Raw genomic sequence first — 17,987 nt, 5'->3', positions numbered from 1 at the left:
TTTAATTCAAAAGAGAGCTGTTAGAGTAATTTCAAATGCTGGGTACCTTGACCATTGCAGACCTTTGTTTGTTGAAAATGAAATTTTGACCATTGTGAATGAGTACATTTTTCAGTGTCTGGTGGCAATAAAAGCCAGACAGGACTCTCTTCATGTAAATAGCGATGTACATAGTTATGATACTAGAAATAAGTTTGATATCTTTGTACCTAGAAATAGGCTTCAAAAATCATTGTGTTCTTTTCCTGTTTCAGGCATTAAACTTTTCAACAAATTGCCCCAAAGTACAAGAAATTTACACACAAAAAAATTCTCCACTTTTGTAAAAAATTGGCTCACTCTAAATCCTTTTTACCACATATCCGAATTTTTCAACTGTGACAAAAGCAATCTGGTGGTAACCATTTGAGTCATTTTCAGGTACACCTGCATGGTTTGTGCATGTTTTCTTGTTTTGTTTTTTGACTAGAGCTTATTTATTTGAATTGTTTGTTGATGAATTTGATTTTGCATGTTTTGTTTATTTAAATGACGAGCCTATTGTACTTGATGTATTTAATGGCAATAAAGACTTTGACTTTGACTTTGATAATACATTTCGTGGTATTTACATAATAATTATACAATTCTTAACGTAAAAAAAATATAATAATTACAAAAGTATAATACTGTATAATTAAATGGCACAAAGAGAAAAAATAAAAATACCTTATCAAATTAAAAGGAAAATGTCTACATAGGCAGGGGCCTGTGCGTAGACATGAGTTGCGGGTATAAATTGTATAGTGGGAAATGTAATCGAGTGTAATTGTTATAGCACGTCTTGCTGGGTAAAATTTTTATCTTGCTTGGAACTGGACTACGATATTTTCCTGAACTAAAAAGAATCATGATTTCTCTTAAAAATATTCAAGTGAAAATATTCAGAAATATTCAGTATTAATATTCAATTTGATGTTGACCTTTTTAATGACAAAAAATTGTGTTTTCAACAAAAATTTGTGCACTTTATCGGTTGAGAAAAGCACATGACTGTTTTCGTGGTTGGTTTGAAAACAAAATTCTTAAGAAGAATATTTCTAATTTTACAATTTTACTAGAGATTGAGTAAGTAAACAAATGGTTTGATTTAGAGGATTAATAAGAGGTAATTTCTTGAAAAATATCTTCCTTCAATTGCCTAAATGTTCAACAATAGTATAAACAAACCCATTTTTACCACAAAAGAGGTAACAACAGTTGGTATAACTGCAATACTAACACATGCATGTTACTAACACAGGTAGAATTCTCATCCCATTGTAAAATCTAAAGCTTGTTTTTCAAGTGTGTTTCACATGTTGGTGACGTTGAGTGCTACTGTCAACAAAATGTCTTTTACCTTATATTTTAGGGTTAATTGTATGATGTGTGCTGTTAGGTTATAAAACCAGAGGACAAGCTTGTGGTTTGATCGTTTCATATGGTTTATTTAATTTTGGGATAGCTGAAATAATAAGAAACAAAATTAAATAAAAAATGTCCCTATATGAACCAGGCGGAACTAACATTAAAATTATCCTCAGCTTAATCTATTGTACAACTGACCTCTAGCATTGTTGAGTTGACATAAGGTGACAGTGTAGTTGTACCGAGTCTCGAGTGTTGTCGCCAACACACCCACAGCAAAGTCTGTGTCGTCTGCGGCGTAGCAGACCAGCACATCATGTTCTTTGCCATCTGGAAAGGACAGATAATTTAGGACATATGCAATTTTTATTACACAATACACCCATGAATAGGGTACAATGGAGCGCTCAAATATTTTTAAGAAGATAGTAAGGAAACTTTAGTAAATTTGGTCTTTCAAAATGTTCTTTGAAGTGATGAAACAGTTTAAAATCAAGTGATTTCTGAGTTTTAATGGGTTTTGAAAATGACCAATCAAGGCAAAAGAACTGGGTAATAATCTATATAAATAAAATTAGAGTTTTGTCTGTACATTGCTCAGAATCATAAACTTTTAGGTTATTTTTACGTTTTATACATTAGAGAAACCGAAACAAGTCTCATCTAAATTTCTGTCTGTCTTCATGTCTGTTACGACCCAAGAGCCATTTTACGCGGCCTACTCCTGAAAAACGAGAGTACCTATCAAGTTCCAAATCATTTTAATGTATTCACCGGATTGGCGAAATTGTCTTTAGCCATTAAAATATGGCGTCACCACTATGTAAATAAAATAACGGACGTTTAAAAACCCAATTTTGTGCAATTTTTTGTAAAGTTTTCTCCTAATGTTTAGCACAAATTCTTCTATGAAATAACGAACAGCTGTTCAAATCAAGATTATTTCTTCTAGCTGTCACTGATATGTTTACATTGAATGTTGTTTACAAATACCGCAAACATTTCCGATCACGTTTTGAAAGCAAATCCAAACCAATTAAGATTAAAAACGTTTTTCCTTACATAACGGATTTAATTAATCGCAAGTGCAATAATATGTAGGGTAACAGTAAATGAAAATAGAGATTCTTTGTGTATAAAATTGTTCTTGAGTTTTGATAACCGGGAAAAAGACCTTGAATCAGTGTTGTATATTGCTGGGAAACTTCTATTTTTTAAATGAGCGTTTTCAGTCGAGACTCGGCACACGACCGACGCGCGTCTACTTTTGTCTATAGTAAAAATAAAAGTAGGCCTACTGTGTATTTATGTTTTATTCGTCATGTGTATAAGTGTACAGTTCGTGTATGTGTTTCAAAAACTCCAAGACGCACCTAATGGGGAAGCTCAAGACCTTTAGGACTGATGATGGTGATTTAATTTCGCCGAAATGCATCTCCTGTAATAGGATACATTAGGATCGACCAGCGGACACAGGTAATTTAGCCTTTTATTGATTGTCATACCGATCCGGAACAACAACAAATGACATAAAATGAAGTTACGTATAATAAATAGTTTGGCCAGCATATCTGAAAATATGCAAACCAACTGCTGTTCTTTATATAAGAAGGTTTCAACTGATTACTATAAGATCCCTGTGCGTAGAACGGGTACACAGCTAGTAAATAATAAAATTGAAGGGCGTGAGGAATGCAACGGAAACGGAATAAGAATTATGGAGTGAAACAAAAAGTAGATACAGAGACTTATATTTACTCTAAAGCTTCATCGATAATAAAAAAATATTTTTTTCAGTGACATATTTAATCTATGTATACTTAGCTAACCTATAATACTCACCATCAACTGGACGAGAAGAGATCTTGAGTTTGATGTAGAGAGCAGCAGCGAGAGCAAATCTCTTGTAAACCACAGCGAGAGTGACGACCACTAGCAGACAAAGAACCATGAACTGCAGCTTCAACCACGGGATCTTATTGGACGGCATCTCCATCTCCCAATCTAGCCAATATTACAATACGAGTTACACTTTATGTCAACAGTAAAAATGTAACAAATGTTTTTCCTGTGTGTCGTTTTTGTGAGTTCATAACTAAATTTGAGTAATCCGAGACTAGTTCATTTTTGTACCTTAAGAGGGTTCCACACGCCGGCTGTTTACCACGTAAACATGGTCCTACAAAAAAGAACCTCGTGGCATTATTAAAGTGTTTATCAAGTTGAAATAAACTGTAAAATATTCACAAAGATCCAAACTATGCACTGGCTGAACTGAAACTTAATCTGTAAATTAGTCTTTTTTACATGCGATTTTAACTTCTAAATAATAGTTTAACATTATTTTTGCTCCATTCATTGCAAGCTCTGATATGTTAAAAGCACAACAAGCACACAATCATTGGAAACAAATTCGTTGAGAGCTTGTACCGTAGAGGCATGTTCAGGAACTTTACCATGTTTAGCCACCAAATTGAATTGGCCGGGCAGAACCCTCTTAAGAACATCTTTTATCCAAGAAAAGGAAGCACTAGACCTAAATGTGTACAAAATGCATATTTTGATTGGTAATCTACACTACTGGTCATGTTTTATTTCTATAATTAAACATTTTCATCAAACTAACCATGTTCACGCAGTAGGGTAGACAACCGCAACACTTGATCCCCCGTGTTGCTGATGCTGCAGACATATTCACCGAAGTCACTGTGAGAGACTCTCTCAATCACCAAGTACGCTCCTACAACCTGACCTTCCTCCCTGCACAGAGGAAACACTCATAAGGTACAATACACTTGTAAGGTGCACACTTGTTTGAGACAATACACTTGTAAGGTACAATACACTTGTTAGAAATTCTAAAATCAAATACTATAAAATCAAATACTGGCAAACTTCGGTTGAGCACCGAGCGCACACATGAAACCGCCGTCCAAACGGCGGAAGGCAGTCCTAGGGTTAAAGGAAAGAAAGATAACCCCATAAAACATAAAATCCCAACACAAACCACCAACATTGAATTTCTGCTGAAGTGTTTGTAATGGAATCATGTCACTTTATTAATTATTAAGGATTAAAAACAAAAACCATAAGGTTAAAATTACCATTTAAAAGCAAGAATCCTGTGAAAACAAACCTGGAGATGTTGCGTTGTTTGTATCTCTTAGCATCTGGGGATGACATGTTGAAGTCAGGGCGTTCCCACAGGATTTCATTGTTGGCATCTGGAAGGTCAATCTTGCCTGGACACCAGGAGATAAATTAGTCTTTGATTGTAGTTTATTGTGAAATTATTACTTTTTGAAATAACAAGTTTGCCAGTGGAAAAGAGTATCAGAAAAAATTGCTGATTAAAGAGGAAGAATCAGAAAATGAGGTGAAATGCAATAGTAACAGTGGAGGGGGAAAAATTAAAACTATGGGAGGGGTAGAAATATATTTTTTAAACTTAAACTCCAGTATTTTAAGATCTACTTATTTTAAAACATGAATCTTTTTAGTAAATCATTAAAAAGTAATTTCACAGATTTACATAAGTTTTTTTCTAAAATGAATATTCAGCTTTCCTCCAGGCAGCGTACTTTAGACTACAGCTATGAAAGTTTGCCATGATAATGTTGTTAATCATTTCAAAACGTATCCAAAACCATAACTATTGTGTAAACAGGTGTTAAGAACTGGATTAACAACAAAACCGTTGAGTGACAACAATCTCCTATTATTGGTCATATTGATTTCTCATGTTAACAATAAACAAACTTGTCAAGAAACAAGGAATGGTTGCCCAACCAAATTCCTAAACATTGTTGCCAGAACAGATTCTGCTTATGTTTACCATAACAGATTGATGTGTTATGTTTTCACTGTTATGATGACGCATGATCATTAAGATAAGCCCTAATGTGGTTTTCTGTTACAATAATCCCTGACTGTTGATAAAACAAATGTCATTAATTAATCATCTCTGTTGGTGTTATTCTTGAGGAACCAATTAAATCCAAATCGTTGAGATGTTTGTTTATAAGAAAATAATTGAAGTTGGTATAGGACAGAGATAACTGATTTTTTTGTTGTTTAAAACAAGTTATTTCATGAAGCTTGCGCTTCATCTTCTACTACATCTTTATACCATAGTACAGCAGGGTTTATGTCATATGCTATGAATGATGTTTCATTTGTATTACCTATTTGCCTTTAACTATTGATGCTTCATAACAAGACTTTGATTATAATTATTATAACCTTATTCTGGTTTAAATAATATAATTCTGTTTATCAGCCAGGTTTGAAAGCAGAGAAAATACAAGTTCACATGTTATAGTCTAAAACTCCATTTTGTGCTGCATCCACTATAATCCCGCACATGGTCTAAAACTCTGGCTTTTAGGATAGAAAAACTCCACATAGAAACACTGTACTTGGATATTTAATAAATATAAGGATGATACTGTTAAAAAAACTTACCAACAAAAGCTTCACAGAATAGTCTGGCAGTTTGGCCAATTTTGACAAAATGTTCGGCTGGCATGTTGTAGGTTGGTAGTGGCATGTTCATGTAGTTCTTCTTCATTACTAGAAAGCAAAGAAAACAATAAGGAACATTTTAAAAATACTTTTAGTAACAAAAATATAATATTGAAACACACACACACACAGCTAGAACACAGCTTGAAAATTATTGGTTTTTTACTACTTGGCCGTAATATTTTTCTATAATTTACCGGTATGCTGTAAACAATTCTTGGTTAGAGAGTAACTAATTGATAAATAGTCAGTCTAGTTAATATGGAGATATCAATCAGTATTTTGGCAATTTGACATTGCAACATGACAAAACGCAATAAAGTTGGCCTTAAAGTACATTGAGATCAGTTTCCACTTGTCCTACAATCATCTCCATTCACTTGGCTTAAAATATCTACCTTTGTATGGTTGCCACTTCATATAAAAGTATAAAGTAATTTATCATTTCAAACATAATCCCAACTATAATTAATTGAATTCACTGCAAAAACTATTTTGAGTTCATCTAATTCATTCAATTCAATTCATCAAATTTACATATAAACCAAAACGAATAGGATCCGGATCCATACAAAAATACCTAAACAAATCCTATTGAGACTTCAATGAACCATGAGGCGAAGCGTTATGGAAATATGAAATCTTGTCTTATTACTTATAGAAACAAAAGAGTTTGAATTCCAAGTTTTCTGATTCTATAATACTTACTCATATACAGCCGTTAACTTTCTGCATGTTACAAAATGTTGTCCAAACCTTGTCTACCAGTGAATAGTGTCGGGACTAAATTTATGTTGGAGTAATAATTTTTTTTTAAAGTTGTAGGTATACAAAAAAATATTAATACCGGTAATTTTTATAATCCAAATGTAGTTTAGCTTACAATGGAGCCACATCAGGTTTTTCCAAGGATCACTGAAGTTTGTCAAAGTTCATAAATATTTACAAAGTATAGATTACATTTAAAACACGCAACACGCATGACTAGGAAAGCTTTGACGTGACCGGCTTTAGAAGAAGCGACAATGTCCTTGGAAAACCTATTGATATGTGCCGAATAAAATTTGTGAGCCGAAACTAGTTGTAAGGTAACCATTTGAATTATCAACATTACAGGTTTTCAAACCACTTTAATTGTATCTTGATAATCCAAAAGCTACCCGTTCAAAAAATTAAAAAAAAACATTACCTTAAATAGAATCATTGTGCAAATAACTCTTATTTACTTTAATTAGTTTTACTGTACTTCCAAATTTACTATTTACAAACAGTCTATTCAGGGAAATATTGTATTTTAGATACCAATATCTTGATTCTCCTTGCTGGAGATACTATTTACAAACAGTATATTCAGGGAAATATTGTATTTTAGATACCAATATCTTGATTCTCCTTGCTGGAGATACTATTTACAAACAGTATATTCAGGGAAATGTTGTATTTTAGATACCAATATCTTGATTCTCCTTGCTGGAGACTTGGGAGATAATTAAAGTTTACTTGTGATTCCTGGTAGGGCTCATAAGCACAAGTAGAAGAGATCTTGTCTTCATTAAACTTGATTGATTCAGGCTGAGAAAATGAATGCAGCGGAATCAAATTATTTTATATCAAGCAAGACACAATGATTCCTACTCTTATTCAAACAATTATTTTTGATTGGATAAGAATGCAATAATGTATGCCTGAGAACACTGATAGGAAACCATGTAATGTTATTTCATTTATTGCAACAGTGATTCACATTCCTTGAGAAAAACCGCTTTTCAGTTAATGTAAATTAATGTTGTTCAAATGTTTATTGAGGACATTTTCCATCACAATGGTAAAAAAAAACTATACATAACGTTTCGGTATCTGGAATCTGATCACGGCCTTAGGTGAAAAAATAACCTAATACACTACAGAGAGTAGCAGTGCATATACTTGACTGCTACTCTCTGTAGTGTTTTCCAACTTAGGTTGGGCTTTTGTGCATTGTTAGTTGTAATGTGTTAGATTATTTTTTCACCTGAGGTACGTGATCAGATTCCAGATCCCCGAAAAACTTTGTGTATAGTTTGTTTTATAAGGAACAATGTCTGCAATAAACCTTGATCAACCGAGATTTCATTTAAATCTTAACGAATTTGAGCTCTTCAACAGTTGGTAGACCGTAAACCGTAGACCTACCGAAGACGGTGAGGGAGGTGGTGTGAGTGACGAGACGAGAATCATTGGCTACTCTGCAGGAGTAGTTCCCAGCATCCACTGCACCCAAGGCCTGGCTGTAGATGGTCTGATTGGCTGACTCTGGGTACAGAATGAAACTTGACACATCCCCTGGCCACGGGTAAGCCTTGCCGTCTTTGAACCTAGAAAGAAAATGCACAATTATAAATTTTGATGATAAAATCTGAACCATTCTGGTAATGGTAAATTGTAGTAGTAGGTAGTTAGGTTTGTAGATTTGGAAGCTATACCAACATTTTTTAGGTGAACCTTTAATACTTCTGCCTTAAATAGCAGTAAGCTCGATATGTGAAATGGTAATTTGATATTTTTGATATAAGCGTGAAAACTCCATTTATTCAAATGAGATTCACGACCAGATCAATCTGATTGGAAGGGGGGGTTTGAAAAATAACCTAACACTTTTTTGTTAACTTTTTTGCCAAAATATTTAGGAAAGTTCTAAAATTTCTTACTATTGATTACAGAGATATTTATAAGTGGTTAAACCATATTGTTTCCTATGTTATCCTAAAGGAAAGTGGTATAGTTGCTAGAGATTCTTGTTTATGAGGATAAACCTTCATACAATTTTTCTATTATCAAATATCATAGTAGAATGTTAAAACTTAACAAAATCAACAGCAGTAGTTTGTGTTTTTCGTACCAACAAACAGAGAGATTTCCAGGTAAAACATCAAACTGTAAAAGTTGTTTATGTTTGAGCACTTGTCATATCCCAAGATCCATATACTTTTTCCGAGACATCGTCAGAACTTTCTGATGAATTAACTATTTATCAACAATTGTATTTTACCATCTGTGATGCACATATGTATCTACAGTATCACTAAACAGTAATTTTGTCATTTTGTCACTCAGCAAAAACTATTTCACAGAAATAGGCTTAGTTAATTGAACAGTTATTAGTACTGAAATATGTAAATCTATTAGCTAGTTTAATACATTACTGAATTTCATAGTATATTGTTATCATTACAAACTTGTAAGTAGTCATTAATAGTAAGTTTTATTGTAAATTGAAAAAATGTCCATAAAGTGAAAGCATAGAATATAATTCCAATTTTTTGTTTTGCTCCTAATAAAGACTTAAAACTTTGGTGATAAAAAATTATGGTTGAGTAAATCCAGTGGTTCAAATACTGTAATGCAAGTATAGAGTTGAAGATTGCCATTTCAGGCACAATGAGTAGTTGTAAGCCAACACATATGTCCAGGGAAGGTTTTGTGTCCAAGTGAAACAGAAGATCAGCTGATGTAGTCAGAGGTGTGTGATGAGTCAGTATGACGTAATCAGCTGTTGCTGACTCAGAAGTGGACACTGAGAACGGAACTTACCTTAACATTTTTTTAGATAGGTGTGATTTCATATCCTGTCAATTTTTGACAGGACTTTCCATTGACAAATTTTTGTTAGATGGTGGGTAACAATTTTTAGAACATAATGTACTAAAACATCCCAAAGTTCAGTTTTATAAAGAATATTTTCATACTTATAAAACCAAAATTTTGTGTTTTTGACAGATTTATCGTAAATATGAACTTCAAGCCACAAAGGAAATATGAAGATTTATTGTAGATATGAATTTATCGTATGACATTAATTTCTATTGAGATAAGGTAGTTTGTATCCATTTCAAATAATAAATTTAATCCATATCTGGAGGAAGCTAAAATATGTAGTAATGACCTGTAAATCTTACAAAACTGTGATGTTCTGATACTGTATTGGATGGCATTAACATAATTCCAAACATGTCACTGGTCCTTCCATGGATTAATATGCATGCTTTTCAACATTGTAAATACAATTTTTATATGCATGCTTTTCAACATTGTAAATACAATTTTTGCACTGGGTGTACATCAAAGGTAAAAATTACTTTTACTGTAAACATTAAATACCGATAAATTAATTGGAAATGTATATTTATTAAAAACTTGAACCTTTTCATTCCATTACATGCTATTAATTTGAGTAATGAAACCACAGTGTGCATGGCAACTGTGTTAGCAGGTGGAAGATTGACTGAATACCTAATGTAACTAATTCGATTAGTCAATCCATCAATCGCATTTTAAATGCTTGATTTAAAAATCCACAACTCTCATACAACTGAAGGTTTTTGTTTGACGGTGTTAACATAAATTATACACATATCACAAGATTTTCACTTGAGGAATGTGTATTGTCTACCTATTACAAAGTTGGCTATGCATTTGTTGAATTAATACCGCATAAACTTAATGTAAGCACAATTTGGTAATCTAATAAAACTAAAAGTTTGCGTTTAAACGCCCCCGAAAAATTGTAAAAAACCTCCAGTTTTAAAATTTTGACTTACATCAAATATTCTAAATTAATGGTCTCCGCCAAGGTAAAGCACCCTGCAGTGAGATTAAAAGCTGCCAAGGGCAAGACAATTCTGGGAACCAATCTGCACTATAAAGGGAAGAGCTTGGAGGAGACAGGGGTGGGGTTGGTTTGTAACTACCTGTACTGTACTTGATTGCTAGCAACATCATTATATAGTAGAAATACACTGTGTGCATAGTCATTAGTATTGATTGAACTGTGTTATTTAATATGTTTGATATTGTTTTGGTAAGTCATTTCTGCAAAAAATATACCCACAATATTATAAAACAAAATACAGTATTAATCTAAGTGATAAAAAAAACCATTTAACTGTTCTTTTGTCATTTAAGTTTTTACCTACGGTATAAGACAGAGAATAGTTTTTGTTTGCACAAATATGAATTTATGTTGAATTATGATTTTAGCACACCCTTTCACACAAGGGATTGTAGAGTTGAAACTTTTAGAGAGGTATAAGTTTTAGCCTTGTAATAACATCCAATTATTATGTAGGCCTACACATTAGTGTAGTTGTGTCAATTAGTATAATTTTGGATGGAGGTATGAATTTCACTTGAGGCCTGAATTTGATTTCATGTAATAGTATCCTATTATTATGTGTTGTACAAAACATAAGTATTGTATTAATTGTTTAGTTGAATTTTGGATTCTTTTTATTCTAGGACGCTAGGCACGATCCCGGGATGGTTTTTTGTACATTACTTCAGGCTAGAACTAGAGAAGTTGCGGCATTATCACTTGGATAAAATCAAATAGTGATTTGGTGGGATTTGAACCCGGGACCACAGGGACAGAAGTCTCTCGCTCTGCTACTACACCAGATCACTCCTCCCTTCATGAATTTCGTACAGTTAGAGCACAGGTTAAAGAAAGTAGACCTACTATCACATTACTACTTTCTTTAATCTATGGTTAGAGGTATGTATTTTGCTTGGTACCTAAATGTGATGTAATAATTAATGCCATTATGTGTTGTACAAAACATAGTCCTTGTGTTACAAGTTTTAGTTGAAACATTTTTGGTTGAAACACAGCCAGCTTAAGTTAGTAGGACATTGGGAAAATAATAGATTCCAACTAAGCAGTAAAACGACTATAATTGAGACACTTAGCTCCAGTCTGGAATATTTGAGAGTAATTTCCAGAATACATTTCAAGCCTATTCAGTTTGCGTAGCGCAATATGCTCTTTCCAGACGAGTAGTTCCACTTCAGCTACTTCACTTCCTGGAACCAATAATCTGACATTTTCCTCCCATCCTGCAGGATAAGCACACAACCACTGGAGGTGGATTTCATACAAAAAATATTTCCCCAGTTATTAATTATTTTGTCATATTGAGCTATTAAAAGCAAATATCATAGAAGACGGGTTGTTTTCGGTTGTTTTACAAATAATTAATTTGATGTTTACCTAAATCTATTATCTGATAAAAATTAGTTTTTATGCCATTCAACAACATTCTATATTATCAACAAGGGTGTTTTTGCTTAGAGAGTTGGAAGTATAATAATTTAAGAAAATATAAATTTCCTAATACAGCATTCACAAATATTTTTTTAATTAGCAAAACTCACTGGAGTCAAATAGAACAATTACCTTGTCAATTATCATTAGGTAAAAGATGTAAAAATATAGTAAGTAAAAATCTGCTGTTGTTAACTCAGTTTTAAATCCTTATTGTATGCAACCACATGTTTCGAAAGTATGTATCGATTGTTTTAATCGGTTGTAGCTTGGTTTTGTCTTCTTATCAATAGCACGACATATCGATAGTAAACCGACGTCTTCGCCTCGAACCAGCTCCAATTTGTTAGCTCGGGTCGAAAAGGGTCACTTTACGTCCACAGTGATGAAATCTACTATTTTAACCATACAAATTTCACCCCTTTTTTGCAGATTTTCACTTACTTCTGCGTAAGTGAATTTGATTTTCGACCAAAAATTCCACATATTCGTTAATATACATTAACGTATATTAACGTTATGTAGCTTAAATAATTAAATAATGTAAAGTGGCAAATTTTAGTTAACATGTGTTCGTAGCTTCATAGCAGTTACACTATCGTGATGCATTGATGTTATTGAGGGGAATATTTGGTACTTACGATTCTTGAAGTGTATTTAAGTTCTCTAAAATCGTAGTAACATTAAGAGACGAGAAGGGGGAAAGGTAAAGTTGTTTCTTTGCAGGGTGAGTCCTGTATCAGAGGGAGAGAATGGAACTGGGACCTTATTAAACCTTTGATCCTCTTCTGAGTAAAATCCCAACAAAATGTCACCAGAGGCAGCCCTTTCCTTGTCATAGAGTTTTATGTACAATTGTACAACCTCCTAACAACTCTGATTTATATTTGAGACGGTGATATTTTAATACATTCCTTCTTTGGTCATATTACTTCTAACCTAAAGGAATTTTTCAATAGAGAAATTTTCATACCGATTGTAATTTTTTAAACTAATAATTTTTAACTATATTTACAATTTTAATAATTTAAATTCTAAAATAAAGTTTGACAAAATATTGTCCCTTTTTTGTTTGTTTGATAACATATATTTTAAATAAATTAATGTCAATATTTAAATGCTTTAGTCAATATTTTATATTGCAAGAATACTATGTAATTGACTACTATTTTTGTGCTTTATTTATATTTATAACTACTCACAAATCAGTTTAACTAATGTGTTGTTTTATTTTTGAAAATGCATTTACTATAAAAAATTAAGGAATAGACGTTGATATTATTTTTTAATATCATCCAGTTCTAGAAACCAAAGTTAATTAATGGAATGTTTTAATTAATTAGTGGAATGGGAATGGTTTAATTCTTGGAAACATTCCCCCAGTCTGTTGCAGAGAAACATAAGGAATTACAAACTAAAGAAGTCTTAATGAACGTTAAACAAGAGACTAAATCTTTTAACGCAAAATAATCCTGAAGTGAATAAGTAATTAATTGTGTTCTCAGAAGTGGGTCTGGTAATTAGGTTATTAATTATGTAGCGAAATAATTACATCTTCGCAAACAATCCGACTTTGTTTTCCTTCAGAATGACTTCATCAAATGTTGATTATATTTGCTTTGAATATTTCCTCGTACAATACTTGAACAAAATATCCATACAACAATAATTTATTTATCTTATGACTGTTAACGCAAAATAAAAATTATTTAAAATAGTAATTGATACAATACTTGCATTTTATTGAAATAAAATATGAAAAATATGTTGTGTATAATACGAATATGGCCCTCTCGACAACAATCACATCACATGTTTAATCTTCAAGAAATTATTTACTAATACAACAATCAATTGTTTTGTTGTTGTTGTTGTTGTTGTTGTTGCATTGATACGTTGCGTGAAATCTAAAATAATAACGTGAATAATTATTATTCATGTGACTACTACAAATGGAAACATCTCAAAGTGCCCAGTTCCATCTGATCCGGCTGTTGACGAGATCACGTGTCTTTGCGGGTTCCTGGAACCTTCCACAGCTGCTGACCAAAGACTGCTGAGTCGTCAGACATTGTGTTCTGTTGTGGGAGGTCGCTACATCAGCTGTCTACGGTGTTGCGTTGACTGATGACATCATCGTAACCGATATTCAACTTTTTCACTTTCTTTCACCTCGACTGTATTGCTTATGAATGGTTTTCGTTGTTGCCATTCATGCAAGTCGCATTTCCTGTATGGACTGAATTGTAGCAAGCTCCACGGTGTGTAAAAAGTGTCGGTTTACATTGGTTTCAGCAGTAAACCCTCGCTGTGAGGTTAGATGAGGGTTTCCGTTGAAAGTAATTGAGCATAATAAAAAATCAAAAGCATATCACCGTACGGTACGGTTGTTCTTTACAAAAAAAAAAAAAAAAAAAAAAAAAAAAAAAAAAAAAAAAAACAATGCCTCTCACGGGGCGTGTGACGACTGGCAACGAGTTAAAATAGAGATTCGTTCTGCTTGGCTAATTTTAAAAATTCACTAAAATGTTAAGAAATCAATAGAATGTATATTATAGATTCACTAAAAATTACACCGACCTAATCTAATAAATTAACCAACCCAACAAACAGAATGAATAACTTTTGATGCAACAAAGAAAATTAAACAGTCGATGAAACCAACCCATCACCTACTGATATGTATGATGATCTATGGCGCTCCCAGCGGTATGCGCCAGAATCTATGGTAACCGCAGCACTGCTGCTGACGGTCTATATTTAATTCTTTTTGTCTTTTGTCTAAATACACCGACGTACCGTTTGATGAACTAAGTATGCAAATCGTTAGTGCTGAGATAAGATAGAGGCGGACAGCACTCGTACCAGCGATGACTAGCTTATCGTCTGATACTACTATGGGTAGCGAGTAAGTTATCTAGAAAAATATATAAATTATTATTGTAAAAAAAACTGCGTGTTTAAAATAAACGAAGTTTCTTCTTCGGAAATTTAACATCAAACGCAACATAAAGATGAAGTTTACGATTATGTGCATACAACCAGGATATTTTGTATTACAATGTTTATGAGAAAGCGTGCACATAATATAGGGACTGTTTCAATAATGATATCCCATTCTTGGAAGCCACCTAACAAAGTAAGTTCAAAGGTCTATGCTGCCTACAACAGATTGCCACATAGGTAAGCCCGAGTCTGCGATTATTGCTTGAAACCATGCGACATTATGGTTTTACCTTCTCCATAATTCAAGTATAGAAAATTCCAAATAGTGTAAATTAAAATTCCCTTGTTATTCTTGTACAGAAAAAAAAGTTGTAGGTTGCTTATTTATGGATAAATTTTAATTGAATTTGGTTTTTTTATTTGTTATTTAATACTATAAGCTATTGACATGTCAATGAAAATAACACACCTCTTTTACCATCCCTGTAGCAAACCTAAGAACTCTTTAAAATTAACGTTATCTAAATAGGAAATAAAATAAAAAAAAACGTCTGCAGGTTTGCAGCGGCGGGAGTTTTACTATTTGTAAATATGCAAAACATTAATACAATGTTCTACATAATATGTATTGACGTCTGTCCTGTTAAAAATTTAACTATATCAAACAATATTATTATATAAAAAGTTCATAATGGATCAAATGTTTCAACTCAAAACTTCCGACGCAGTATACGTAAGGTATGTAACAAAGACCATCGTTCAGTGCCCTATATACAAATCAGCCACATTAATTTGTACTAACTACAATAATTTTGTAGTTTGTAGCCACATTTGTATTGTAGATATAGTGCAGTAATGCAGAAACTGTATTGATCAACCTGTCTATATCCACATAATTGTACAACGACAGGGTGTGTTGCGGCAAATGACAGTTTCTCCGTAGTGGTGTTTGTTTGCCCAGAGGAATTCTGGGAAGTTTTCATCAGTGAATGTCAGATATAATCATTTCTTTGACACCCCCAAAGGTTAAAAGCACTCTCCGCAAATATATTTTTCTATTTCACAAAATGTAAAAAGAAAATTTAAACTATCTTTCCTTTCACGAAATCGTATTGCGTGTACAGTATTTTGTATTTAAACTTTTTTTGGTTTAAATAAAATTGTTTTTTTTTTAGCTTATGTCTATCCTTAGGGTAGTTATTTAGATTATTTTATAAATGGACTAAACAAATCTGAACCACTTGGTCACGTTGCACAATGAAAGTAAGTCGTCTCACTCTACACTGTATCTGGCTTTAACGCCATGAGTTAATATATTTTAGATCAGAAGCAAAGATTTACAGATTTGTTTCTTTGTGAATTTAAAAAAAATGCGAAACTATTTGTAATTGATTTATACCCAGCAAAATTATTTTTAAGGCAGTATCTACTAAATACACATCTATTTTGTCAAGAACAAAAGAAAGGAAGTAAATTTTCCTTTAGGCTAGGGCTTTTAAACGCCATTAAAGTGTAAACAATACGTTGAATAATTCCGACTTGTATTTTGTCGTAAGAGGTCAATAACGATGCAAAATAAATTTGCCTCTCAAAGTTCTTAGAATCTCAGACTCAGAATTCTTAAGCGTCAATCATCAACCATTTCTTTTGCACAGACAGAAAGAGGACAAATCACGACTGTTGGAGTTTGTAACTGGGCTAAAAACATTCAAAATTCGAAGGTCTAATGAGTAAAATTTGTGATAAAGTAGGTTGTACTTTAATACTTAACAATGAAATGGCGACCATACAAAGTAGTTATTTTAAGCCAAGTATGAATGGAGATCAGTGTATGATGAGTGGCGCGATTTTGTTGTCTTGTTAAGGGGGCTAGCCTAGCAAAAAATTTCAAATTTTTAATTTTTTTTAAAATATATTTTTTTATTTTGTGAGTTCTTTCTGAACAGTTTGGTACCAGAATTATAATGATATCTATTTTTTTAGTTGAGATATGACCAAAAACATTTATCAGTGCACATGCCTTTTCATTGTTAGTCCAATACTTGTCCGCGACTTGTGGCAAGTGTCCGTCGATTTTCCGAAACTAGTGTTTTTTTCTTACTATTTACATGATATCTTCTAAGCCAGTTGAGATATCATTACCAAATTTTTACAGGATGTTTATACCATCAGTACCTATGACCTGAACTAGAATTATAACAGTAGGTATGGTTTAAGTAATAAAATATATAAATTTATCAAAAAATAAAATAAAATATTTTTTTATAATCTAAAATGTTAAGCCAACTAACCAATTTCAATTATATTAACATATTTTTAGTTCAGGCTATAGCCCTAGGCATAAGGAAAAGAACCATACCGAATTTATTTGTGTAAATTAAATACAAAAAAGCACAATGTGTAAAATGGTTACCTAGGTTTTTACAAATATAAAATTTAATTTTTTTATCATAACTCCCGAACTCATCAACATTTTTCAAAATATTTTACATGATTATATGCCCAGATTTGTGCTTAAAATGCCCTGAAAAATTCAAAATCCTAGGTCAAAAAGTGTATTCACAGCAAAATGTTTTCTATAAACGTGCGTTTTTAGCTAGGCTAGCCCCCTTAAGTGACTAAGGCCGACATATTTCTTAGACACAGCTGTTAGCCCATACAGTTATGATAATTATGAGTCACTGAGTAAGGTTAGTTTATTATTGTTCAATTTCTGAAATTAAAAAAAAAATATTTTGAGATACATTTTAATTAGTTACCGTACCTTGACGTAAAGCTCCCTACTTTCTAACTCAAATTTTAAGTTCGTGAGATTATAAGTTACATTCAATAAAAATGACTTTATTTAGACAATAAATTAATTTTTGATTAAATTTAAAACTTGAAGACACATAGTTTGCTAAAGTATTATAAACACAATGTCAAACCTAATATTCACCAGTGTTTATAGTATATTAGTCTCAAACATGTTATTTTATTTTATAGTGAATTCTGTATAACTGCATTTCCAATCTATAACTTGTCCACAAAACCCTCAAATAGGGCCTAC

At 32.5% G+C, this 17,987-nt stretch overlaps 1 protein-coding gene across 1 annotated transcript in view; it reads right to left on the bottom strand.

The window, feature by feature from the left end:
- Nucleotides 1-17,987, bottom strand: part of LOC128991998 (uncharacterized) — a 58,944-nt gene that overhangs the window by 6,954 nt on the left and 34,003 nt on the right. Inside the window, exons 2-7 of the mRNA XM_054415324.1 lie at nt 8,086-8,267; nt 5,854-5,961; nt 4,526-4,631; nt 4,016-4,149; nt 3,232-3,393; nt 1,588-1,719 (exon numbers count right to left, since the gene is read on the bottom strand). Coding sequence (XP_054271299.1) covers nt 1,588-1,719; nt 3,232-3,393; nt 4,016-4,149; nt 4,526-4,631; nt 5,854-5,961; nt 8,086-8,267 — 824 coding nt within the window. The remainder of the gene's footprint in view (nt 1-1,587; nt 1,720-3,231; nt 3,394-4,015; nt 4,150-4,525; nt 4,632-5,853; nt 5,962-8,085; nt 8,268-17,987) is intronic.

This window comes from Macrosteles quadrilineatus, unplaced genomic scaffold, assembly GCF_028750875.1.
Source record: "Macrosteles quadrilineatus isolate MER2022 unplaced genomic scaffold, UCM_ALF_1.0 Scaffold_4__1_contigs__length_99947679, whole genome shotgun sequence".
Taxonomy (NCBI): Eukaryota; Metazoa; Arthropoda; class Insecta; order Hemiptera; family Cicadellidae; genus Macrosteles; species Macrosteles quadrilineatus.
The sequence above is the reverse complement of the archived record's forward strand: the minus strand, read 5'-3'. Positions and strand labels throughout refer to the sequence as shown.